The sequence below is a fragment of the Micromys minutus genome, assembly GCF_963924665.1.
Source record: "Micromys minutus genome assembly, chromosome: 1".
In the NCBI taxonomy this organism is placed as follows: Eukaryota; Metazoa; Chordata; class Mammalia; order Rodentia; family Muridae; genus Micromys; species Micromys minutus.
The window spans coordinates 215,383,970-215,410,807 of NC_137969.1; the positions used below are offsets into that span (position 1 = coordinate 215,383,970).

General features: G+C 45.8%; 1 protein-coding gene across 4 annotated transcripts in view; it reads right to left on the reverse strand.

Moving 5' to 3' along the window:
- NIN (ninein) overlaps positions 1–22,223 on the reverse strand; it is a 94,552-nt gene extending 72,329 nt beyond the window's left edge. For all 4 annotated transcript variants that reach the window (XM_080938384.1, XM_080938383.1, XM_080938386.1 and 1 more), the window contains exons 1-4: positions 22,089–22,223; positions 21,666–21,712; positions 13,155–13,358; positions 1,693–1,774 (exon numbers count right to left, since the gene is read on the reverse strand). In XM_080938384.1, coding sequence (XP_080794510.1) covers positions 1,693–1,774; positions 13,155–13,337 — 265 coding nt within the window. In that variant the 5' untranslated portion in view covers positions 13,338–13,358; positions 21,666–21,712; positions 22,089–22,223. The remainder of the gene's footprint in view (positions 1–1,692; positions 1,775–13,154; positions 13,359–21,665; positions 21,713–22,088) is intronic.
- Positions 22,224–26,838: the final 4,615 nt, after the last annotated feature.

Here is a 26,838-nt window from a genome sequence, read left to right on the forward strand (position 1 = left end):
GCTAACTCTGTCAGCCTGGCGTCCTGGCAGACCCAAGCTCATCTCTTCCAACTGTTAGTCTCCAACTCCGTACAACCCCAGGGGAAGCCTCCACATGTGTGGCCACCATAAGCCTATATTTCCCAGGGCACTTGAAAGCACAGGAAGACAACAGAAGTTATGTTTAAATTGCCTGCGCTCATATCAGCCAAAACCTACCACTCTATCCAGGATCTTGTATAATTGCTCTCAAGATGACAAACTTTTAAAAAGCAAAAGTACCAATAAAATGTGAGGTCCCAAATGTAACGAAAGTCCTTGTTCCCACAGTAGTAACCTACAGACATTCTGTTGTTAGCCTAGAAAAGTCTGAAGAATATGAGCACCTCTCCCAGGCTCACTAAGGACCTTCCAAGAAGCTCAGTCAAGTCCTGGGCCCACAAACAGCCTTACTAATAGTAGATACCATAAGCAAAAATGGGGACACTTAGGCCAGACCCCAAAATGTCACTAAGGGTAACGCCCAGACATATGGCTCAATCCCGAACACTTTACAAAGTCCAGTGAAGATCTAGATCACCAGTGAAGATAAGAAATGAGTTTCCATCTGTGTTTCGTGTAAATAGGTCACACCAAAGAACTCCACAAAATGCCAGCTGCTTCTTTTCACACTGGACTATAGCTTTCTGTTTGTTTTCTGTTAAAATCAGGTTTATTGAGATGTATGAGTAGGAAAAGCTCATGTGATCGTGGAACTCCCATTGCATTACAAGAGACAGAAGTTACAACACCCTCAAAATTTCCTGATGCCTCTGCATGGTCAGCCCTTATCCCTAGCCCATGTCAATCAAATGACTTCATAATTTTCTATACTTAATACAGATTTCTACACTTCAGAATTTCCCTCAGATATTTATCATATTTCTCTGATTTTAAGACATACAAACACCAGGGCCAGACTTAAAGACATTTAGACTAGAATATATGTTCCAATCAAAAACATTTTAGATTATATTTGACAGCACTTTTCTCTTTTGAGATATGTAACTATATCGCTTAAAATATATGGCACTTACTAGAAATAACCAGTGAGATACAGCTTAATTTTTTTTCATGATGGCTATTTCACATTTACTAAGGCTAAGCATTCACCCAGTGCTGGGACCACAGACACTTGGGTGGGGGTCATGCAGTACCGCCACACTGTCACACTGTCACACTCATTGAGACCACAGAGAATTCTCTCTTGTCAGCCACTGTTCTTCCAGGAAAATCTCTCCCAGACCAAATGCCACAGACACAGGAAGTAAGGCTGAAGGAGCTACCAGCAATCCTTCTGATGAATCCTTACCTAGGAACCATCCAATTATCTCTTCCATAATATGCGGCTGTGGTAAAGAAGCCTCATTAAAACCCACTGCAGATGAACAGCTACAGAGCTCTTGTGATAATATCAAAAGAGAAGTCTCTAGAAAGAAGGGCTCAGTCTATGGAGAACAGACATCCCAAATCCTCCTCATGCACACTTCAAGCTCCTCACATCTTTTTCCAGCAGACTTTTCAAACCTTTTATGGGGAGGGAAGGGTCGGGGATTGAACTCGCAGCCTTGTGTACACCAGGCAAACAGTCTACCACTGAGTTACATGCCCAGCCCTTCCCCTGATACAGTTTTAAGGTGAAATATAAAGCAGAAGAAATGGTAGTGCTCTTACCTGACTCCTCAAAGTGCTCCTCACTGGATAGAGTTCTAGACAAGATAAGTATTAATGCTTCTTTAAATTGGTCAAAATGTACCTAAAAAGCAATTAAAAATAAGTTGAAAATCATTTTCCATAGCCCTAAGAAGGCAAACCCATCTGCAGGGCATCTGCACTGTTCCCTCCCGTCCTGACAGGCTTGAGGGACCATCAGGCATTTCTCTTGTCTTTAATCCCTCTAAAGCACAGGAAGAAAAAGCCAGGCTGCCCCTTGCTGACATGCAGTGCAGAGAACACACTGGCGTTTATACAAATACAAGTTATCTACTCAGCTTTCTAGGAGAAAAGCTAGCTGGCAACCCCTCTATAAACTCAGGAAGATACACTGTGAACTCTCAGCCCTTTTTACCTTTTAAATAAGATCAAAAGAGAAAGATGTTAGGTTAGGTATCACTTCCAAATTAAAATTGGAAAATTGAGAAAGCATATTAGTCATCTTATTATTGGAAAAAATGTCCTATCTGCACAAATCAAACAAGGCAGAGGCGTCCTTCTTGAGATTTATGTCATAAGACCGAAGAATGAGTTGCAACCTGTAATTCCCACTACCAAAGAGCTCCGGCACTGGGCCTTGCCAGAGTGACATCGCAAGTTCTGGGCCAGCTCGAGCAACTTAACACGATCCTGTCTCAAATCAAATACATAGAAAATTAAAAACAGACTTTTGATGTAGCTCAGTGGTAGCACGTGTCCTACCATGTTCAAGGCCTTAGGATCAATTTCCTAATACTAAACAAACAAATAATCACAAAACACGCACGCACACGAATGCACACGCACGCACACGCACACCACCAAGCCAGACATCACTTTAATCCCAGCATTTCAGAGGCAGAGGCAGGTGGATCTCTAAGTTTAAGGCTAGCCTGGTCTACAAAACAAGTTCTAGCACAGCAAGCAAGAGCCACACAGAGAAACCCTGTCTTGAGGGGGGAAGGGGGGAACTTCAAACCAAATAAAACTGTATTGAGTTACACTTTTGCACATTCTTCCAAAGTAGATGTGAGTTCTGCTACACTAACTTTGATTCATTAAAACATCTCCCCAAGGTGTATTCCCTTTAGAGATGTTAAAGTTTTTAATTTATTCAATTGTGAACCTGTGTGCCTGTTTGTTTATATGTGCCTGCAGGTGCACATCCTGGCCAGAAGAGGGCACTGGGTGTCCTGGAACCAGAGTTACAGGTGGCTGTGAGCTATATGGAATGGGGGCTGGGAATCAGACCCAAATCTGCCAGAGCAGCGACTGCTCTTAGTCACTGAGCCATCACTTCAGCCATATTTCTTTTACATCATCCTTTATGTAATTTTCTAATTGTTGTTAAAGCATAATTGATGGATATATACTACATATATACGTATATGTTGAGAATTGTTAGGGTTTACACGCTGGCAAACTTCCTGTAAGATACAGACTTTTGAAATCAACAAGCTAGAGGAAACCTGTAACAGAAGTCTGTCCAGGGAGGCTGAGCACTGCTCAAGCAACAGGATGGTCCATGAAATAGTTAAGCAATGGCAGGAACATACGCTGTGCGAATCAGAAGTTTGCGCCTGACAAACCACCTTAAAATCTTGGGAGGAAGAAAGCACGCAGTCCTGACTTCAGAAATAGGCTCAGGTAGGCATGGTCCCACACAGGTAAACTGGAGTTCACATGGCTGAGGTCATTTACCTCAGCTGCCAGTTCACAACAGCACACATCTGGGAGCTCAGCCCAGCTAACAGGTGTCTCTTAAGGTCAAAAACCATTCCTCTTCCTCAGGGCAGGCAGCAGAGCATCTGGGAAGATGCGCCCAGGCTCTGAAAGCCACTCTGCTGCTCAATTCCCACTGTGACCTGGCTAGCTTGCCCAATGACCCAGAGCTTTTGTCTGCTGATCTGCAACAACTGGGGCTGCCTAGCAAATATCGTGTATGATTCATTCGACAGGTATGAATTGAGCAGCACCTATGTGCCAGACACTAAGCCCTGGTAGGACAGCAGAGATGGAAGTGACACAATCTCCGGTCTTCATGGAACTCAAACTCATTGGGAATGTCGTAGGGGATTCAGCAGGCACTGTGCTAAGCACTGAATATCTTATGATTTCATAACACCCTTCCCTAAGAAGTGCTAGGGAGGTAAAGTAAAAGTTATGTCAAATGTCTAGAATACTCTAGGACTTATTAGGCCCCCACAAGTGGTAGTTAATATTAACATGTATAATTCTGGCTTGACTGTTCCCAATACAGAAATGGGTTGTATTTTAAAGCACAGCAGATGACCACAGGAGCAACATAGTCAACCTCCAAGAGGATAGGTAAGGTAGCAGTTGGGAAATCCTGGAGCCAGTCTACTCCAGGAGCTGCTCAGAGTCAGAGAAACCAAGCTTCTCTGTTGTACACGGAGACCCCAACTCTGAGTTCCCCTGACTTGAGCTATTCACAGAGGGCCCTGAATGAAGCCTCTCTCCGCTTCCTGCAGTGATACGCTAGATGGGGGGAGGGGGGGGCTCATTTGAAAGGAGGAAATTTCCTGAGAAATTCAAGCTCTTTATACTTGACTCTGCAGGTCTCTGGAGGGTTTCTAAAGGTCTATGTTTTGATAGTCATAGATGAGAGTCTCTCTGAGAACTGGGTGTGGTGGTGCCTGCCTGTAATCACAGAACACTTGGGAGGTGGAGAAGGTTGAGACAGGAGGATTGAGAGTTTAAGGTCAGCCTCAAACAACACAGCAAGATCCAGGTTGGCCAGAGTTATGGGAGACTCTGCCTTTAAGAGGAAGAAGGGGGAAAGCCTTTAGCATTGACCTTGGTTACGAAGCTTATCCTAGGGTCTAGAAACCTCCCCTGACACAAGCACAGGCACTGTAATTACGCCAATCAACACTAGACTTTCTATGGAGCTGCAAAGTCCTCTATCTACTAAGACGTTAACAACTAGAAGCATTTGGGATGGGAGGCTCCTAATCGAAAAGCCTTGATTATCTGATTATCTAGCTTATGGCAGACAATGAGGAAGCCAATGGTCGAGACCGTGGCATACAGCTTAAGGCACATCTGCCAGGATAGATAGGACCAGTGCAGGAGTTCCCAACTGTTGTCATTGTTCTAAGATTTATTTACTTTATATACATGTTTGAGACACCATGTGTGCTAGGAACTGAACCTAGATTCTCTGTAAGAGCACAAGTGTTAACTACTGAGACTTTTCTCCAGTACCAACACACACACACACACACACACACATTTTTAATACTTGTTAAGACAGCATCTCACTACCTGGCCTCCAACTTACAGAGACCTGTCAGCCTTGCCCTCTGGAGTGTGGGATAAAGGTGTTCCCCACCACATCTGGCTTCACTGCACAAAGGTCATCCTGCTGTGATCCACACAGCTGTCTAGAAACAGCAAGCAAAAGACAGAAACCCCCACAGCAAGGACAAAAAGTAACTTCACATGAAAATAATAGAAGATTCTTTCATTTAAAAATTTAAAATAATTCTAAGTAACTCATTTTTAAAAGATAAAATAGATGCACTCAAAACTTAATAGGCTGGGGTTGTTTAGTTTGGGGCATAGCTGTAGATGCTGCTAAATGAGGCCTGACATATCCCTTTTCTATATTGAAAAAGCTAATAGGGCAAAAATGATTAAGTAAGTCTAATTATGTATAATATACTCTTTGAACAAATAAAACTTAAACTGATTTTTCTTTTTACTGTCTAACAGTTAATCTCTGCTTCCCCCTTGCGTGTTAGCACATAGGGTAAAGGATTTAGTTATTAGAAAGTGTTATTCATGTATGTCTCGGAGAGTCCAAGGTAAGTGGAATACTCTTAAAGGTTTTCGCATAAACAGATTGTCTTTACAATACCCATCTGAGATGCCACCTTTAAGTTTAGAAGATAAAGGTAGTTGAAAGAAAGCCTGTCCCTTGCTCCTGCCCATGTCTTAAAAGTGGCGGGTTGCCTGGGGAATCAGGCCTTCTGATGTGGCTCTACCAGAACCAGCCATCCTGCCAAACTCAGGTCCACTTCACTCATGACCTGACCTCTCAAGAGAGCCCCACCGAGTCAAGTGAAACCCTGGGCTTCGCCGAGAGCCACCAGCTGCCCAGCGCACAGCAGAGAACTCAGACTCAAGACACCTGACCTCTGCTCTCAAGGAGTTATCAGATCCACTCTAGGGAGCAGGGAGGATGGAATGTGGAAGAGAGGTGAGTGTATTAGTGGCAAGAAGATAGAATCTGGTGAGTACCTGGAAAGAGACAAGGCAAGCTGGCGGGGGCACCTGACCAGTCAGAATGTCCTTGGTCAGTGGAAAGGAAAATAGAACCTGACTTGTGATCTTGCCTTCTCTAAGAAGGCAGTTAGAGGTTTCCATACCAAGTGGGAAATCAGTCTCATTTTAGCCCATAAAGCATCTATGATTGTTACGTCAGAGGTGCTTCCTGGCCTAATGTCACCTATCTAAGTTGGTCCCTTCCTTCAGACAAACCTCAGACAGCACTCAGCAGCTGAGCTAAGCAATTAGCGCAGCTTCAAGCTCCGTTTCTCTCTCTGTTTCCTTCTTGCAAGGGCATGCAGACCCTGGCCCCAGGATTTAAAGAGCAGTAAATGCCACAGCTTTGATTCAAGGAGACCGGTCTCTAAGGGAGATAGGTGATTTCGGTTTCTTTTTTCCATCAATGCTCATGAATACTGATGTGGTAAAAAGCCCCTCAGGGTTTGAGCCAGAACCATAATGCTGGTAAATAGCCCCTATTGTTAAGAATCACATTAAGAGGGAGCTCACCCCGTTTGTAACTAAGAAGATTTAGTATCCTTTTTCCCTCCAAGGGAGCTTTACTATTGTAGTATGTCAAAATGTAGACACATAAAAATAAACAAGGCAATTCAGTCTTCCAAGGTAATGAGTTTCCAGGTTGTGGCTGGTACTTCCCATCTGAGTAAGAACAGCTACCGTTCATTTAATAAGCATCTCTATCTGTGCCTCAAAGGGCAGTTTGTGGCAATGCAGAAATTACATGCCTGACTAAAAACACACATGACATTTAAAATAAATTAATAGGAAGGCTAGTCAAGTCTCGGTGTGTCTGTCTCTCTGTTTCTCTTGTCTATGTCTCTGTCTCCCTCCCTCCCTCCCTCCCTCCCTCCCTCCCTCTCTCCCTCTCTCTCTCTCTCTCTCTCTCTCTCTCTCTCTCTCTCTCTCTGTGTGTGTGTGTGTGTGTGTGTGTGTGTGTCATGTGTCACCACCTCTTGACAGATTTTTTACCTCATCACTATTCCCTGCCACATTCTGTATGAATGCTGTTTTAGGGAAACAAACTTCCCTTTGGGAGGAAAAGAATGTAAAGTACTACACAAGACGAGAGTGTTAGTGCAGAATAGCGGCTGTGAAGAGAATACAATAAAGAATCTAACTGCACGGTCACCTTGTGTAACCATGGAGATCAAATGGATATCGTTTCCACTTGTGCACAGGAAATATTCAAACAGACTCAAATTAGAGCATCCAAACCAGCGTTTAACAAGACAAAGCTCTATGTAGCTGTCATTAAATTTAGTTGGTTTGTATCTGCTAACACAAAAGGAAGTCAGTAACAAACTTCAGGGCATTGTTAGTTGAGGTGGGTATAGAAATCTGGACCCATCAGAAATGGTCTCTTAGAGTGAGGAGAACCTTCACTGGCTAGCAAACAGGTGTGTTTTGCCACAAAAGACCAGGCTATGAAATTTTGAAAATCTAAATATAAAGACACAGAATCCATGTGTTTTCTTTACAAGCTATAAGTCTCAGCTATAAGATTGGGCAGGTTTTGGAGCTTTCTAACTCACAGCCCAGCCATATGTCCCTTGTCTCTTGCTGTTTCTCCTGGCCACATGTTCATGGTCCATCTCCTCTCAGGGTGGCTTCCTCCTCCCTCCCTGTTCTTTTTTTACCCATTTCTATGTACCTGCAACTCCCAGACAGGTAACTGAAAACCTGCCTACATCTATCTACTGCCCAATCACAGGCGCTACCCTTTTACGGACCAATTAACTTGGAGAGCAAGGTTATATAGCATCATTTGGTATACATGAGGATTTTCTCCTTGAGGAGGCAACCAGACCTAGGGGGCCAGTACTTAGCATTTGAATACAAGCAGCATCAGATCTACAATCAATCAGACCATCAATACAATCTCCAATAATGTGGAAGTCATTCTTTATCAAAGACTCATAGAAGGGGAATACTCAGACAGGCCCTTTTCTCTGGCTCTCTTTAAAGGTCAGTCAGTGCCCATCAGCCTTGTAAGGAAGCTATTGCACTTCCCATTTTTCAGATGAAGAAACTGAGGCTTGGAGTATTTGAGATGTCATAGTTGAAAAGTGGCAGGGGTCAGTATTTGAACTGAGGTACATGTCCCTACGTACTTGTGGCAGCGATGTTTAGAGAGAATGCAAAGGAATGAGATTCACTTTTGCATAGTTAGTGTACAAGTCACTATGGACACATGAGCTTAAATGCAAGGGCTGGGGACTTTAGCATCCCATGCTGGCACTGCCTCAAATGAGTCATCTGACCTTCAACAAGCATTACTGGGTACTAGGATTCTTTGTCACACAGATGAGCTCCGATGACTAATACCTGTGATGGGCACTGAAGGACATGAAATACCCTTCAGCAGACAAGAAGACTCCCATTAAAGGAATCAGAAAATATTGGCAAATTCTACTGAGCCTTCCTGAGTACATTGTCCCTGGCTGAGAAACCAGGCATTATTTAAAGACGATCAGATGACAATGGCCATCCATAGCTTGTCCTACTTGCTTTTCCAGGGTCTCGGGCCACCCCTTTACCTCTGCTTCCTGACACACTAAATACTCTGAGGCTTAAGGAATCACAGGATTAGAAATGGGAGTTCGTTTTGTAGTTTGACATCAAATCCTCAATATGGAATAGAAGCTCCCTGGTGAGGTGGATTACTGGCCTGGAGGAGTTTGAAGAAAACCCAAAGGAGAATCTTGTATAGGAGAAGAGCGATCTACCTAAAGTCGAAAAACCAGCACAAACAGCAGTTATGTAGAAGGTGCACGCTTCCCACCCCGCAGCTGTCAGTCTGAGGAGAGTCACAGCGCAATCCACAGGAGCGTGATTGCGGATGGTTATAAATAGGCAGGAGCTGATGATCAAGTGTAATTGCATCCACTCAGAACGAGTCCAAATAACCACCGCCAGAAAGTCTTTCTCAATGTCAGATTTACTCTTCAAATAGCTAAGTATGTGTAAGAGAAAGAAACCATAAGGAGCTTTTAATGACCTGGAAACAAAGACAAATCTACCATTCCGACTTAATAGCAGCATTCCTGAAAGAGCCCCGAGCACTTTGAAATGGATGGTAAAGGGAGATAAATTATATGTTTGCGCAGCTATCAAAATTTAATATTAAAATTTTCCTCTCCTATTTTGGGGGTGGGGTGGGGGAGTCTTTTGAGACAGAGTTTCTTTGTGTAGCCCTGGCTGTCCTGGAACTCACTCTGTAGACCAGGCTGGCCTCAAACTCAGAGATCTGCCTGCCTCTGCTTTTCCGAATGCTGGGATTAAAGGTGTGCACCACTGCACTGGCTTACAAGGTCAGGTACTCTTGGGACTCTGGAGCCACAAGTTCTGCCTATTTTCATTTGAACAGCAGTGCCAAGAACACAGGGTAGTTTAGATTATTATCAAGGAACACGGCAATGGAAACCTTCAAAGCTTCAGGAAACTGTCTTGTCTCAAAGTTGCCATATTGGATAAGGAAAGGAAATGCATTGTATGGCATGAATGTAGTCTGAAGGTTTCCAGACAGATCAATGAAATTAAGGCTATCTATCTAAACTAAATCTAAGGTATCTACCAAACTAAAGTGAATTGAAGCTACCTATCACACCAAAGCAAGTGATCTCCTTCCTATCCTAATTGCTGATAGAAGAGGCTCAAGGGAACACCTGTTGTAATGAGAGCTGGAGATGGCTCAGTGGTTAGAGCACTGACTGCTCTTCCAGAAGTCCTGAGTTCAATTCCCAGCAACCACATGGTGGCTCATCAACAATCTGTAATGAGATCTGATGCCCTCTTCTGTACATGTAGATGGAGCACTCATATACATTAAATAAGCAAATCTTAAAATTAAAAAAAAAGAAAGTGGCATAATGAAAACCATTGTTTATATGCTGTTTTTTAAAACTGGTATAAATAAAAAATAAAGTCACAAGAAACAAGAAGCACCTAATACCGGGTTACTTGCTTGGTAAAAGTTTGGCCCTGCAAAGAATTAACATTTCATCCTGCCCTGTGTGAGCATTTGATCCCTTTGCCAATCACTCACCAGGTGTGTCCCCAAGCAGATTATCAGTGCTTCCATATCTCGAGGAGGCCCTCACAGGTGGGGTGGGGTTTAGCTGATGACAGGGACTGGACACACCCACCTGATCCTTTCTTTTAAATCAAGGGTCTTAAAAATCACACCTTTCCAACATCTGAACAGCAGTCCACAGGATCAGGGAAATATCGAGTTAAGTCATGAATCCAGACAGATCAACTAACTCTTTAAAGGGAAGTGGTCTATTAGCAAATGCATAGAAAATGAATGCACACACATTGATATAATAACAGTTATATTCGATTAAGGTGTTTACTATTCAAATGTAAAATTAAAGTCAGAAGCATCTAGGAAGATGATGGATCCTAATATATCCAAAAGCCAATTTTACAAACTACTATAGTCTATAGTAAACATAAATTGGACCAACACAATGAGACTAACCAAATGACTGTCGCTTGTGACACACAATTATATTTGCTGAATTAATGAACTGATGAATGTACTAAGATTTGTCATTCTACTTTTCTAGTCATTAAATCAAGCTTCTAGTCCTTATGACCCACACAACCCTTTGACAGCCATAGTACCAGGACTGAACCTGAGGCCTTACACATTCCAGATAAGCACTTTACCACCTGAGCTATGTCCCTAGTCTCTAACTCTTTCTATAAACTTCTTCTAACAAGAAGATAGCTGACATAAAAATCAGCTTGGGACTGGTATGGTGGCCCACCCTTTTAATTCCATCCAATAGGAAACAGAGGCAGAAGAACTTGTGAGTTTGAGGCCAGCCTGGTCTATATACACAGTCTTAGGTCAGCCAGGGCTACATAGTGAAACCCTATCTCAAAATAAAACAAGCAAACAAAAAACAGTAACAATAAAAACTTGTAAAAAGCTTTGTTGCTAAGGACTGCCAAGGACCTGAGTTTAGTCCACAGGTCTATAGTGGTGGAAGGAGAAAACCTACTACCTCAAGTGGTCTGCTGACCCTTACTACTGTCTGTCTGTCTCTGTCCATACACACACAATCAGATACATATTTCCACACACATAAATAAAAATTAAAAAAAAGAATAACCATAGTTAAAAATGATAAATGAAATATTTCAAAAAGCTAATGGAAAAGATTTCTAATGCTCCTAATACAAGAAAATGCCAGTCAGCTGAGCTCATCACGAAGCATGACACACATGTATTGAAATTCCACACATCAGTACTTATAGTTACTCTGTGTCACCTAAAATTGATCTTTAACACTTACACCTTAACAATATATGATCGCTGCTCAGTGTATCAGGAAGGTGATACACAGAATGGCTCTAGTAAATGCCAAGAGATGTATTTATTTATAACTGAAAATTATAACTGTGCATGAGACATTGTCACAGCATATGGCCAATGTGATCAACCAAGGAGAAGAACTCAGTTTCATAAAGACGCAAATCTAACCGTAGTGTGTTAATTCACCACGCTGTCTCTCAAGACAATCACCGGGACCTCCCACATGAAATCAATATGCAGACATCTATTTAACTTTGTCACTGGCTCACTAAGTAAATATCACACTGCAGACCACTTAGGTACTCACTATTCAGGCAAACAGCCAAGGTAAAAAGCAGGCTGATGGTGTCAAGCCATTAACAAATCAATCGATAACTGTTCCCTGGTTTGGGCTAACATCTGGAAAGCAAATTGTTAGCCAGCTGCTGGGGCAGAATTCTTGTGCAGTGGAGGATCCCCTCTTACCCCGAGGAGTTCTCTGGCTCCTTGTGCTTTTTGAAGCACTAAAAGCAACGACTCCTTCATCCCAAAGGCCTGCAACCTGAGGATCACACTGGGAGATGCTTTGCTTTTCTCCACTATACCCAAAGCCCTAGAGCACATTAGATAGAGTAAATGGTTTGCCCTTTCATATAGCTACTCTTACTACCTTCTGAATGAGTCTTTTAGCCTTTTCTAAGTACCACATGTACTCACAAACATCTAATCTTGCTCAAAGTGACCAAGAGTGGCCCTACTTTTTGCAGCAAAATCAACTTCTTTTTCCTGAAGTGTGAACTATTTGACCTCACATCATGTGATGCCCCAATATCTTTTTTTTTTTTTTTTTTTGTATACTAGCTTCACAGTTAGTGCTGTGTCTGCCTCCTTCATGTGTCATGCAGCCAATCCTATGCCTTTGGACACTTATCCATGTGTCAGTTGGAAGACCGTGAACAAGAAATGAGGAGAAGATACATCTGGCAAAACTAAGCTTCCACACTGCTTCCTGGAGTTACAGCACAGAACAAACCAGTGAACCGAGTGTCACAATTAGCAACACGGCTCAGATGGAAGTCCCTCCCCTTTCATTTTGCCTGCCCTAGAGCCAAGGGTGGAAAACTCTACACAGAGCATCTTAGAGGCTAGTGATTATGAATGGGAGAACTGGAGGCATTCTCAGACTGCAACACAGCAAATGTCTTTCTCACTGCTAGGGGTTGGACAAGGGGGACCTCTTTCCTCTCTCTAGAGACTTGATCTAGGGGGAAAACATGACCTGGTCAAATGTGGAAGTTAACCGGTTTTCACACACACACTCCCCATGCATGTTGGGCTGGACTGGAGACGGCCTAGGCTTTGTTTACTTTCCTGTCTTACTTCCTGGATGGAAGGTTCGATCTTTACCTCAAAATGACCCACAAGAAAACCAGCTCTTTAAAAGTCAAGCTAGAAACCTACTTCTGCTTCCTGTGAAGAGCAGCTCTCCTCCTGCCTTTCTTTCTCTTTCATAGAAATTTCACCTCTCTGTTTTCTGTCCCAATAATGACTATGGACTCAGTGAAATGACCCAGAAAGAACAAGGGGGAAAGTCTGGAAAACAGTCTATCTCTCTTGCTGCCCATAATGCTCAGTGTACAACTTAATTCCAAGTGCAGACTAGATTCATCAGACCCTTATCAACTCAAGCAAACTACACACCCCAGGTTAACGGCCAGGTTGCAAGAGACCAGTTGCAACACGCCTGTGGCTTCCCACCAACCCCAGTACCCTGAGAGAAACCGCACCCCACTTTCAACAAACTCCATTCTTCCCCAGATCTTACCCTGCCCAGGAGGTTGTCCTGGAGCAGCGTCTGCTGCAGTACCGGGCCCACATCCTCTAAGCACAGCACATGGCAGAGGTCAGTGAGCTCCTCTTGACCTAGAGACCCAGTTCCCAGGGTGTCAAAACTGTCAAACAGCTCCTTGAGTCGGGCCTCATGTTGGTCCTGCTCCACTTCATCCATCCCATAGTACACAGCGCACACCTGTGAGAGACATGAAAGACGACAGGTTGGGGCAGGTCACTGCTGAACACACGAATCTCCCCCAACCCTATCTGGACACACACATTTCCCCCAGTCCCATCAGCCACTTGGAACAGTCTGCAGCAAAGGCGCGAAGGGTTAAGGCAGGCAATCCTCCTTCCTGACAGATCTGTGGGCAAATGGCCTGTCTCACACTGGAAAGGGTTTCTCACCCTGAGCCTGGGGACTCAGGAACGTGAAAGGCTCTTCTACCAGCCGGTCTAGTCAGACAAAATAATTATTAGTACTCAGTTGCTACAGGGTCAGAGCTGCCAGACAAGTAAGTCAGCAAGCTGCAGACGACCTCCCCAGATGCTGGGATCTGAGGTGTGGCCAAATTTCACTCCATTCAGCCTAGGCATCCACATCACAGATACATCAGAGACACTGGCTGAGCCATCTCCCAATTTACACAGCCCAGATGCCCTTAATTCAAAAAGCAACTCAATTAGCCTTGCTGGTGCAATTACCCACAGCAGGGCAGAAAGTGTTCCCCAAGGCTCTCTCTTGTCCCAGGGTACAATAGGTAATGCTTAGTTGCCTAGAGAAAGGGCAAAACATCGAGGACCTTTCCTGAGGAACCACTGGATGTTTTGGGAGTTGAACAGCATCTCTGAACTCCTCCACCTCTGGTAACTCAATGCTTTATTCCTGGCTGCCCTGTCTTCCAATCCTGATTCCCCACCACCCGACAAACCTGGGTCCCAGCCTTTCACCCTCCCTTGGATCATTAAAAACCTGGCGTCACCAAAGGCATTAAGTCATCTTTTGCTAAAAATAAAACCGCACAATTCCAGGTATTCAAGAACAGGATGTTCACTGGCCAAGTGTGGTGGTGCACACCTTTAATCCCAGCACGTGAAAGGCAGAGGCAGGGGGATCTCTGAGTTCAGAGCAGCATGATTTACAGAGGAAGTTCCACAACAACCAGGGCTACACAGGAAAACCCTGTTTCGATAAACAAGCAAGAAAGAAAAGAAGGAAGAAGGGAGGGAGGGAAGGAAGGAAGGAGGGAGGAAAGGAAGGAGGGAAGGAAGAAGGGAGGGAGGAAAGGAAGGAGGGAAGGAAGAAGGGAGGGAGGAAAGGAAGGAGGGAAGGAAGAAGGGAGGGAGGAAAGGAAGGAGGGAAGGAAGGAGGGAAGGAAGAAGGGAAAAAAGAAGGGAGGGAGGAAAGAAAGGAAGGATGAAAGAAGGGAGGGAGGGAGGGAGGGAGGGAAGGAAGGAAGAAATCGAAAAAGCTCTTTCCTGCCCCCGTATACAGTAATCCATTTTTAATGTGTGAATCCAGCCCATATGCTGCACACCTGGAAGAAGCTTCATGATGCAATCAGCGTGTGCCAAACACACACACACCCTTGGGATGGTGACCTCAGACGTTTGCAATCAGGCTTCTAGCCAACCCCATGACTACAAAACACAGCACCATCCCCAGGGCTTGGGGGTGCTACATCATATCTGCTTAGCATGTGCGCGGCCCTGGGTCCAACCCCTAAGAGCACTGACAGTAAAAACAGCCCCTTTAACTAAAGCCTGGAGTCAGGACTCAGAGCAGCTCCCAGCAACTCAGATAGTGTAATTTAAGCGGCCTCACACAGCTCAGGCCCAAGGCAATGGAGCTCTCGGAAGCAATACAAAGCCACTCTAGTCATCCAAAATATGTCGTCTGGACAAATAGCCGGGGGTGGTGGTGGATGCCTTTGATACCAGCACTTGAGAGGCAGAAACAGGGGAATCTCTGTGAGTTAAAGGCCTAGAGAGTACCAGAAGTCAGGGCTACATAGACTCTGTCTTTGTGTGTGTGTGTGTGTGTGTGTGTGTGTGTGTGTGTGTGTGTGTGTGTGTGTGTAAAACAAACAAGAAAAAAACAACCAAAAAAAGCACACACACACACACACACACAAACAAAAAAACCAGACAATCTGTAAGCCATGACCCCACAACCAGATGATGTCAAAGAGCTGAAAAGAAGCTGCCACTCAGCTCAGTGTTTGGGGCCACCCATGAAAGCCACTTGATAGAGTGCAGGTCCAGGTTCCCAGGCCTGGGAGGGTCTCTTCCATCTGCAGCTAACCACAGAGGTGCAGCAGGCTCTGGCTGCCTTCCCAGGGTTGGTCTGCTGGGTTAACTCATCAGTATGTAAATGTTTTCAAAATATGTTGGTAGTGCTACATAAACATCAAAGCTTCAGAAAAGAAACACCAAGGTGTTAAACCAAACCACAAAAAAGAAGGAACAGAGACAAGCCTAAGCTTGGCTAATGAGATTCTGCCTGGAGTGAGCCAGTTAATTCTGAGGTCTGCTGGGAACCCCCAGGGCTCGGAATCTTCACTGCTGTGATGCCTTCCTCAGCTTCCTCTCTGGGTTGTAATCTGATCAACTTCAGAAAAGCCAGACGATCCTACTTTCCCTTGATTTCTGTATATGGGTTTACAAACTCAGAAACGAAAAGATCCTAACACTTTCCCTTCAACATTACGTCCTCGCTTGGCCAATGGTTCTCAACCTGTGGGTCTCGACCCCTTGGGCTAGAACAGCCCCTTCACAGGGGTCACGTACCAGATCTCCCGCATATCATGTATTTACCTTATTGTTTGTAACCGTAGCAAAATTACAGTCATGAAGTAGCAACGAAAACAATTTTATGGTCGGGGGTCACCATAACAGGAGGGTCAAGGCATTAGGAGGGTTGAGAACCACTGCTCTAAGCCTGTGAAAGAGTACTTGGCCTTATCGGCTGCTTTGAATCTGGTTAGCTAGCATGTGTGATTTAGGGAGGCTATTGGAGTTTCACTAGATCAGACTTTCTTCATTTAAAAACAGCTTTTCTTCTTCTTCTCCCTGAACTTCATCTCCCAGATCTTAGGAGAATGTTCTTTTGACTGAAGACAGGGGTTGGGGTGGGAGGTAGGTTGCGTGGGGTGGGGGTAGGGGTGATATGGGAGAAAGAGGGCTGCACCCCAGTGGAGCAAGCGCTCCAGGACTGCGACATCCAGGAACTGTTACACATGGTGACAGGCTGTCAGTTCTCATTGGGCACCAAATGCATTTTTGCTGGTTGACACAATTCTCCAAATGTTCCTCTGTAATTTCCCTCCCCACTTGCCAGAAAGGTAGAGTGCGGGCCACAGTTTTTCCTTCCTTATTGCCTTCCCCCAGCTGAACAGTGGAATCCATTCTTTGGGCCAGGGACTCAGTAAGCGGACGGTCTTCTTGTTGTGGGGGTTCCAGGGAGGGACATTTGCCCTAGTGAAGATGCCAAAACCAACACAGACGGCTCCTGCCCTGACTTCTTCCCCATATACATCTTCCCTTCACAGGGGCATTTTTTAGGGTCAGGCATAACCGAAGAAACAGAGCACCAACAATGAGTACCAACCACAGTAGAGTCATCGAAGTGTAACTCAGTACCTAACGCAGTCACAAACTGCGGCTTCGTTCCTCAGTTCAGAGACCAGACTTTGGAGGAGACTGTGCTAAAACCCTTGTCAAGCTCTCTTGTTTAGACAATGGGGGTAACAGCAGCCATCTGGAAGGGTTGTTCTAGAACTAAGTAGGGCAAGCCAGTGGCTAGGCTCACAGAGACAGGTCCGAGAGGCAGCTGAAAAATCAAGCAAGAAAACACCGAGGCCTGGAAAGGAAGCCGGAGGAGAGTAATTTAAATCAACCAGGCAGAAGTCTGCGTGCAGAGCGGCGAAGCAGAAGTGGAATCTACTGAATAGAGGGTAAGGATGGGCAAAGGACGTGACCCCCGTAAACATCACTATATTAATAAGTGATGATGATAACGAATAAGGAGGATTATTGACAAATTTAATATCTGATAACTGCAGAAAGGCTGGGGGATTCAGAAAGCAGTATGTTCCTCCCAGCATTCACTGTGAGTCTGTATGCCAAGTACTTTAAGTAGACCACCTCATTCATGTAATTTAATCCTCCTAGTTCAGAGGTATAGATAGTATCACTTCCCCATTTCGAATGGAGAAATTGGGGTTAGGCAAAACTAAGCAACCTGTTCAAGGCAAGAGCATTACAGTGGAGGAGGAGGTGGGATCCTACTGCTATGACCATTATTGTCCCCCAGCCTTATACATGCACAAAGGACACAGCAATGGCGGGGCTACTGAGCAACTCCTACTCCCCTCTTTGTCACCCAGACAGTACTGAGAAAACCTTGGGCAAGTCACACACTGTGGTATATCGAGGGATCCCAGCTACCTTGGTCAGGACTGGATGGGCATAGCCTACAAGTCTCTGGGAAACACGGATATGATGGGCACTCTCTCTCACCCTAAAGCAGCACGGGGGTTGAGGCTGAGATGAAATGCATCTGTACGTAAGACAACCATAGGGCCCTAGCCCTTCAGGAATGGCACATCCATGTCTTTCCCCCAATGAATGCTTCAGGTCTTATCTGGGAAGCCAGGGCTTTCCAGAGCCAAGGCCCAGCAGGCACCCAGCAGCAGGGGACTTACAAAGCTGAAGAAGAGTAGTAAGTCCTCCTTGAAGTTGCAAAGAACAATTTCAGTTTAAGGATGACAACCATAACCTCAGGAAAACCCACCAGTGACAGCTAGCCAGAGTGACCCCACCAGTGACCCCACCAGTGACAGCTAGCCAGAAGCCATTATGACTCCTTTGGAATAAAAGGGCTGGTGTGGGCAATATGCTGGCATTCTAACTAGGGACAGTTAAATAAGAGACAGATGCATAGAGCGAGCAATTAAACATTTACTGCCCAATAACTAGCCATAGTGACAATTACTCGGAGCATCTTCCTCCCAGTGAGCCCCAAACAAGGCTGTCACTAGGCCACAGACTGGCATCCGTCACGCGTCTGTGCTGTATGCACTCTTTATTCAACCCCCCCCCCCCCAGCTGATGAAAACACTGTGCCGAGGGGGACTTCCAAAGAATAGGTTGGGGTACCGAGTGAGTGATGAAGTGTCCCCAGATCAGTGTGAAGCGCATGTGTGAACTGCCTCACACCAGGAGCTTGAAGGTCTGGAATCCCAGCCAGGGTGAGTATCTGTTCTGGGCTGGAGGGAGCAAAAGGGGGACAAAGTCTGGCAAGTGCAAACCAAATAATAAATAAACACAATGCCAGAGCCCCCAGCCCAGACCTTTTATTTCCCTTCCAGATGGCCCAGCAGCTGAACAGCTCTGCAGAATGTCTGCACGCCCCTCTAGGCTCAGCCTCTTCCCTTTCAAGAGAGTATCATAATAGATGTCTCCGATGTGTGTTCAGACACAGCTGTTGGGGGTCCACAGCCCAGGCAGTGACCACCAAGTGACTAATTTCATTACTTTGGGGGTTGCAGTGATGAACACAGACAAACCCTGGCTACTAAGGCTTTCTGCCTATGCTTTTATTAGACCTAATAATGAACCATGATCAAATTAAAGTGTTTTCCCTTTTCTTCTTTTTTCTACACCTTTATCAGCTGCACAATTTTCCAGGCTTAATTTCATACTAATTTTATTGTGAAGAGAAAGAACAAGGAGAAGAAACTCAAGTACAGCACCTGCTCCAGAATAAGCAATGCCCCCCTTAACCTAAAGCACTTCTTCAAAGTCCTGTTTGCTGCTCAGCCACAAACTGCCAAATGCCTCCTCCCAACTCAGTGCCTCCTCCCTCCAAGCTGGAAACCAAAAGCAATACAGCACCAGCAGGAACAGGGCTGAGGCAGAAAAAAATATATATATAAACTCCTACATGCAACTGGACAGGGAGAGTTCACATTCAGGTGAGTTTTAAAGCACAGTTGTTTTGCTAACCATGCGCTAAAATTTAATGGTACCAAGAGCACCCCACCCCCTAGTATTTATTCTCAACTTAGACAAAAGTTGGGATTTTACTGCCCTGCAGGTTGGTGTGAATCCAGCTTTTGTTACACCTAATAGCAGGTGAATTACCTAATCAGTTAAGGAAAAACAGCAGCTTTGTACACCACATCCAGTAACCTATATTCAACTACTTACAAAACTACAGAAGCCACACACAAAATAGAAAAACAAAACAGAGTTTTGTGTTTGGTATGAAAGGAAGGAAAGAAGGAAGAAAGGAAGCCTGAAACTACTTTCATTTCTTAAGTTGTATTTACATAAATTAATTTAGGATGGCTGAAGCTGTGAGCTCCCTAGGGTCTGAGTGGAAAATGTCTGGTCTGTTCTCATATCTACAGATATTTCCCCAACTGTACTGAGGTATTAGGAGATCGACACTTTTGAGTGCTTTCCATGTAGAACAAGTGTCTAATTGCTTATACAAAATTGCAGCAAAGACCTGAGCTACTTTCTAATGAAGTTTCCCGTTTGCATAATTCCATAATGCTTTAAATTATCTAAAGGATAAATATATCCTTTTGTGTGTGTGTGTGTGTGTGTGTGTGTGTGTGTGTGTGTGTGACTCAGTGAGCCTGCCCAATAAGCCTTTGGCCAATAAATGTGAGATCAATAGCCAGAATTCAAACTGCATTATTTATTGGCTCACAAATGAGTTGGCATTTATAAAAGTAGCCATCTAAAAGGTTCAGGCTGTCAGAATCGCTCTAAGACATCCTGAGGTAACTGCCAAGCCTCTATCAGGGTAAGACTTATAAAATGAATTTTCATTATCAACACAAAATGGAAGCATCAGTACTGGTAAAACGTTATTTTAGAAAGTCATACAGTGACACTTAAAACAATTTATTTGAACAACATTTGACTCATGATAAGAACACTGACTATTAAGTTAAGATTGACTGTCCACAGAATTCTGTGGAGCTCTATTCTTGTCCTGTGAGTTAACATCTTTTGATATGAAGGACCATTACATATCTAAAATGAAAAGGAAATAAGAAAAAAAGAACTTGTGACATTCTCAGCGAGCATCTATTAAAATGACTGGACCGTGACATTTCAACAAGAGGACCACAGAGGGTATGGTGGCTTACTCTTCCTTGCCCCAGTATCTGCATTGGTAATGTCTTTGCTTGTGGTAATCCATTCACCGCAGTTCAGAATGCTATCCTCTAAAACATCAGAGCGCCTTGAAAATAGGCAGGTTGCCAATACCTCCTGCCTGGATCACCTCCCTATGAACACCAACCACAGCTGAAGAGACAGCACGAACTCCTCTTTCAACCAGCCTGTGATGTGACTGATGAACAGTCGGGGTATTTCACAGCTTCTTTCAATTCCACAGCAAGACATACTAATATTCCGGGTCAGCCTCTAATAGCCTGTGCTCACCATTGCACCTAGAATAAGCTACATCGGTGCGAGGAAAGTATTTCTTTATGGTTTGTTAAGCCTCGGGAAGCATGCAAATACATACATTGATGCCAAGATGACATATCAGAGCGAACCCAACTGAGAAATAGTTCATGGTCTCATGTTCAGCACGGCCTAGTTCATGTGCCAAGATGAGATTAATTGGGATGAGCACCCTAAAAGCTACCATGGCAGCCACGTAGACAACCGTAGTCTGTTTTGGTTGAGCTGTAAGGAAAGCCTTCTCAGGACTTCCTCAACGCCCGGAAAGGGTCTGTCCCATGTAAGGGACGATGAGACCTCTCATCATAACCAAGTTGTCTGGAAATACGATTCGTGGCAGTGCACGATTCCAGCTTCCCTTTCGTTTGCTCCTTCCGGACTGAGGCTAGGAGCATCAACCTTTCCAACGTCTCTCAAATTCACAGAGCCTTAAGGGGAGGCTGGTTTCCATCAGCCTTGTCTTTTTAGGGGAAGTGGGGGCGGTACTGCAGTTCAGACCTGAGTCTTGGATACTTCTCTCCCACCTACACCCTCTCCTCACTTCATTCCACACTCCTCTGCTCTGGAGATCGCGGTTTTCAGAGCAACTGTCAAGATGTATTACCACCCTCTCCAGCTAGCTGCCCCCAAGTCTCTACCTGCACCGATCCCACGCACCTTCTACAATCTCCACTTTTAGGACTCCAAGCAGCTCTGCGCTCGCAAGATCGACACCCAGGGGCTCCCCACGCAGGCTTCCCTTCAGCTCCTGGGTCTCGGGACTGCCTGGGTGGCCTCCACCCACAGAACAAGAACCCTTTCTGCTCGCCCGGGCTCCTGCCCCTTGCTGGAGCGAGGCACAGTAGCAGCTTTCAGCCCCGGGCACCGCAGGTCTGCGAGGCGGAGGTGTGGCGGGAGGGCGGGCCAGCCCAGGTTCCTAGCAACCCGAGCGGCGTCCCACTCCACCTGTCCACCCGCGGGTCGCAGAACTCACACGCCAGCCCCGTGGTCCAGCCCCGCCGGCCTCGCCTACCTTCCGTCGGCCTCTGGGGAGCGCCCACGCCGGCCGCCTCCGGAGCTCTGCAAGGAAAGGGCGCTTTGTTAGGGCCCCGCGAGCGCCGCGACACCCAGCAGCCCGCGCCGCCGAGCCGGGCACGCGTCCTTCCAGAGGACGCGACTAGGGACCCGCGCGAGCGTCATTTCCATATGTAAGGGGCCAGCGCTCACAAAAGCGCGCCGGCGCATCCTCCGCCCCCGCCGTCGCCCCTCCCCCCCGCCCGCCGCCACCCGCTGGCGACAGAGCCCCTCCAGGGCCGCCACCGCGTGCTAGACCGGGATCTGCGGGTTTGCGCCACTTAGGGCGCTCGGGGTCCCTCGTAGACGGCGCTTTGGCAGCCGAGGCCTCTTCGCTCTCCCAGGCCGCGCGACCCCCGGGGCTCCCCAGCTTGTCGCTTACCGCGTTCTGGGGCTCAGGCGCCCCGCGCCACCGCACAGACCATGACCGCGGGACTCTCCGGCTTGGCCCGGCGGCACGGGACGGCCGCGCCCAGCTCGCTCGCTCCCGGCTCAGCCGCTGCCACCCGGAGATCGGGCCGCGGGGAGGAAAAGCCTGGCCGCGCAGGGAGGAGTCAAAGGGACGCCGGCCAGGGCGCGGCTCCTCCTCCTGCCGCAGCCGAGGGAGGAGCGGGTAGCGGCTGAGAGTCGGCGGGTGCGAGCCCCCGCCAGAGAGATTTGAATCTGGGAACGCCCTGGCTCCTCGTGTCCGTCCTGCATCCAGAGGTCGCCTCGGCGCACCAGCGGCCCTTTGCCCACCGCCTCTCTTTCCTCTCAAAGGCATCTACTAGTACCTGGCGCTTGGCACAAGTCCCACAACGTTTCTGGAGATCCAAGACTCCAGCTTGATTAACTTTAAGTGGAGGTTCGGGTACCTCTGTCACCGGCTGGGGACCCTGGTTTTCACAGCTCCAAAAAAACCTTTGGAGGTCACGGGAAAAGGCCCCCCAAAGCAAAGGACCCTAGAGAGCATTGAGCCCTCTGGACCCCCCTCCTTTTTTAGAAGCCTAAGTAGCTGCCCATCTCATTCTCATAAGTGCCTGCCCCTTGTATAAACTTCAGAGGGTGGAGCCAACCCCCTGTGACAGCCGCGCAGAACAGAAAGTCATTAGAATTGGTGGTCGGTCCTTCTGCCGTCCAGGTTGCTGGGTGGGTCCCCGCCTTGCTTCTCTCTCCCGTGCCTGCTCTACATGCTACCCTCCAAAAAAGTGCTAACTAAACCTCAGTGCTCTCCCTTCCCTATGCTTCCTAATACCAAGTAGTCAAACAGGATCTCAAATCCAGGCTAGAGGTGGAGGGAGACATGGGCCCGAGGCAATGTCTTTGCAAAGTCCACGAGTAGTCCGTGTGGAAGGAAGGATCTGTCTTGATTTATTACATCCACGAGTTATTTCCACAAGAACCCTGGACAAAGCCCCTTTGCCACTGAGAGTTGTAGGCGTCAGAAAGGAAACTAGCGAGTTCAGGCTCCTGGAACCAACAGATGTGACCTCTTCATGACTGTCTCCCTGAGGAGGTAGACACCGTAGCATTTCGAAAGCAGGAAGCTGGGAGGCCCGGAAGCCGGAGCGTCACACAGAAAGCCCTTCACAGACTAAGATTCAGAAGAACATCATATGTGTCAAAGCTGCCTAGAATTTAATGCTCGCAAAGCAGAAGTAGTGAAAGAGATTTTCTGGGGCCCCCAGATGACCAAGGCCTGGTTTAGTATTCTCTTACTGCATGTGCTTAGAGTTCTACAGAGTGGGAAAACCGAATAGTTCATAGAGAGGGTCTCTCCATACTTCTTAGAACTTACGGGAATCCAGTTATCTCAAAATATCAAATGCCAAAGCCAGGGATTTTAAAAATCCAAACCTTTCTCCCACACAGAGCATCTGGGAGAATGAGGCATTTCTCCGTCTAGCTCCCCTTCTAGCGCACAGACACATCCAAACTATAAGCACAGCTACTCAGTAGCACACTATTCAGCAGCCCTCTGCCAGGATACTCACAGAGATGGCCCGAACAAGACAGTGACGTTGGGTGGGCACTCAAACCACCCACTGCCTCTGAGGGGAAGGGTGAGGAAGCCGCTTCCTTGTTCTGCCCAGCTTCTGCCATGTCAGACCTTTCATGCTGGTTAACTCTCCATTCGCTCCTTCAGCCTCCCGGAATCCTTGAGGATGAGGTAGTGTCTTAGTTTAAAGCTGTGATCCTTGGGGCAGGGGATATTGAGTGCAATCTCGATACTTGTGGAGGAAGCACAGATTGCTAGGGATGGTGTAATTAGAAAAACACAAAACTGTTTTTTTTTTTTTTTTTTTTTTTTTTTTGAAAGGATGGGAAGGGTGGAGTTAGTGCTAGGATTGCCTGGGCTTTGTCACAGAGGAGGGAACAGCAGGGAGCCAGGCAGTTCCCTGTTGGGTGCTGCTGGGTGGTACAGGGTACAGGGTTGGTAAGAGCCTGTATGAGGCAAAATCTTTTTTCTTCTTCTTTTTTTTTTTTTTTTTTTTTTTTTTGAAACAGGGTTTCTCTGTGTATTCCTGCCAGTTCCAGAACTCACTCTGTAAACCAGGCTGATCTTGAATTCAGAGATCCACCTGCCCCTGCCTCTGAAGTGCTGGGATTGAAGGTGTGAGACAGCTCAGCCTGGTCTGAGGCAGATGCTTTAACACTATGTTCCTGAATGTTAGGTTGCGCAGGACCAGGCAGGTCTTAGTTCAGCCTAAACACAAGACTTCTCTCAGAGTCAAGCCTATTGCTTGGCAGAAGCAATTTTAATTCTGCTCTAGATATAATATAAAGATAAATGGAAAGAAATGTGAGCATTTGCCTAGTGGTAATACTGCAAGCCAATTTTCACCTTTCATTTGTTGTAGTTTATCTGCTTTTGATTTTTAAAATAACTTATTTGTAGTGCAGAGGCGTTGTGTCTGCACATATGTCTGTGTGGAGGTGTCAGATCTTAGAGTTACACACAGCTGTGAGCTCGAGGTGCTGGGGTTACAAACGCAGTCTTCTTTAGAGCAGGCAGTGCTCTTATCTGCTGAGCCATTTCTCTGTCTGCTTCCGATTTTAATTGTCATTGTGTGAAACCTCCTTAGGGGAGCCTGGATTCTTCAAGTACTTGTGCCTGTTTTTTGGGAACTGCTTTCTGCTACATTCTGCAGAAAAGGACTAGAGTTGTCACATGGTTAAAACTTTAAAGCAGAGGAGAGGGGCTCAGCTCAGATTTTGAAAGTTTCCAGGGCTGTCTTGGTGTTCTGAGGAAGCATTCTCAGCTCTTGCCCTGAGAGAAGGAAAAACGCCTACATTCGAGAGGGTACAGGGTTGCTTGGAGGCAGCCCCTGATTTGAACAAGTTGGGCAGTTTACAGATTCTAGCAGGACAGAGACAAGGACATCATTAAAATATGGCTGCTAATCAGACCACTGTGTTTCCATGCTGCCCTGGAGTCTGCTCAGTCATTGCGGCAGTGCGTATTCTCATGGAAGCTGACCTCCCTCAACTGCTCTACACGTGTACCTCCAAGTCTTCCCCATGGCTTTCCTGTCCATCCAGAGGTCCTGTGATATAGCCTGGGCCTTTGCCTTTGTGCCATGTCTTTTTTTTTTTTTTTTTAACTCGAGAGTCTTTCCGGTTGAGCATTTAGGTACATTTCGGGTACTTGGCCCTCTCACACTGAGAGGGTGGTGCATATTCATGGAGGGTAGGTTTCATTATGGGAACCATCCTGTTCCTTGAGTCAGGAAACCTGGAAATGGTCTACTGTTCTAAAGTGACGATCGCTGCGGCTTCATTCAGAGAAGAAGGAAATGGAATTTTAGTTTAAAAAGCAGTAATGTTTCTTCCATAAGCACCTGACCACTGTGATGTGAAACCTTCATTTAAAATAAAAGATCTTGGGGTGAAGAAGGGTGGTTTATGGGACTACTTTTGTAAGTTTTGGTAAGAATTGGGGATCTACTTGAAACAGCTCTGCCCAGTAGAATTAAATGTAAGTCATACATGTAGCTCAAGATTTTGCTGGTGGCTATATTTTAAAATGTAAAATAAACACATAAAATTATTGTTTAATAGGCTATCTGATTCAATATGTCCCAAATATTATCTTTTCAACATTTAATCAGTATTAAATACCCAATGAGGTATTTTTGCATTTGTGTTTGTGTAATTCTTCAGTTCCTGCTGTGTAGTTTTGCCTGTAGCTAATCTCTCTTCAGACTGGTCATATAGACTGACAGCTACTGCTGAGCTTAAGATCACAAAGTAGATGCATCTGAGCCTGGGACACCCCAGGACAGCCTGGGCCTGTCTCCATAGCACATGCTTCCTGGAACTGGTTATAGATGACCCAAAGAGTTATCTTGAAATAATGCAAGTTGTTAAAATAATAATGATGATGATGAAATATGTATTTATGTATTTTATGTATGAGTGCTTTGTCTGCAATACACCTGAAGACAGAAGAGGGCATCAGATCCCATTACAGATGGTTGTGAGCCATCATGTGGTTGCTGGGAATCGAACTCAGAACCTCTGGAAGATCAGCCAGTGTGTTCTTGACTACTGAGCCATCTCTCCAGCCCCCTAGACTGGACACTGTCTAAACCCCTCAGCTCTTCAAAAGTATTTTAATTTTAAAAACATCAGAAAAAAGGGAGCCCACTGCACAGCATTTTAATACCTAGAAATGACAAACTAGAAAACTGCTTCTGTTTGCCTCATCTATTCTGAGGACACACATTGTTTTCCATAACTAATCTCAAAGGCTTTGAAACAACCAGGTGATCTTTCCTCTTACTCTCTTCAAATCTGAAGCAAGAAATGACTGTTATGAAAAGAGAAAATGAGGGTTGGAAAGTGGTCATACTCAGAGTCTAATGACAATGCATTTTGGTTCTTGATTGCTAAGGGCCCTTGCTCCCATGTGATGTAGCCTACCTCTGGATCTCCCAAAGTGCAAACAAATCATGCAGAAGGAAAAAAGACCAACAGAGAGAAAAAGGTGTGTCTGTTTATGTTTATCTGGTAAAGGCCGGAAAATCAAGAACTGTGTGTGTGTGTGTGTGTGTGTGTGTGTGTTTTGTCTGTGATAGGTATGCTGGATAGCTCCCATCTGTTCCCTTACATCCTCTCTCTGTCCTTCTCCTGTGACCTTGGAGTGCAAC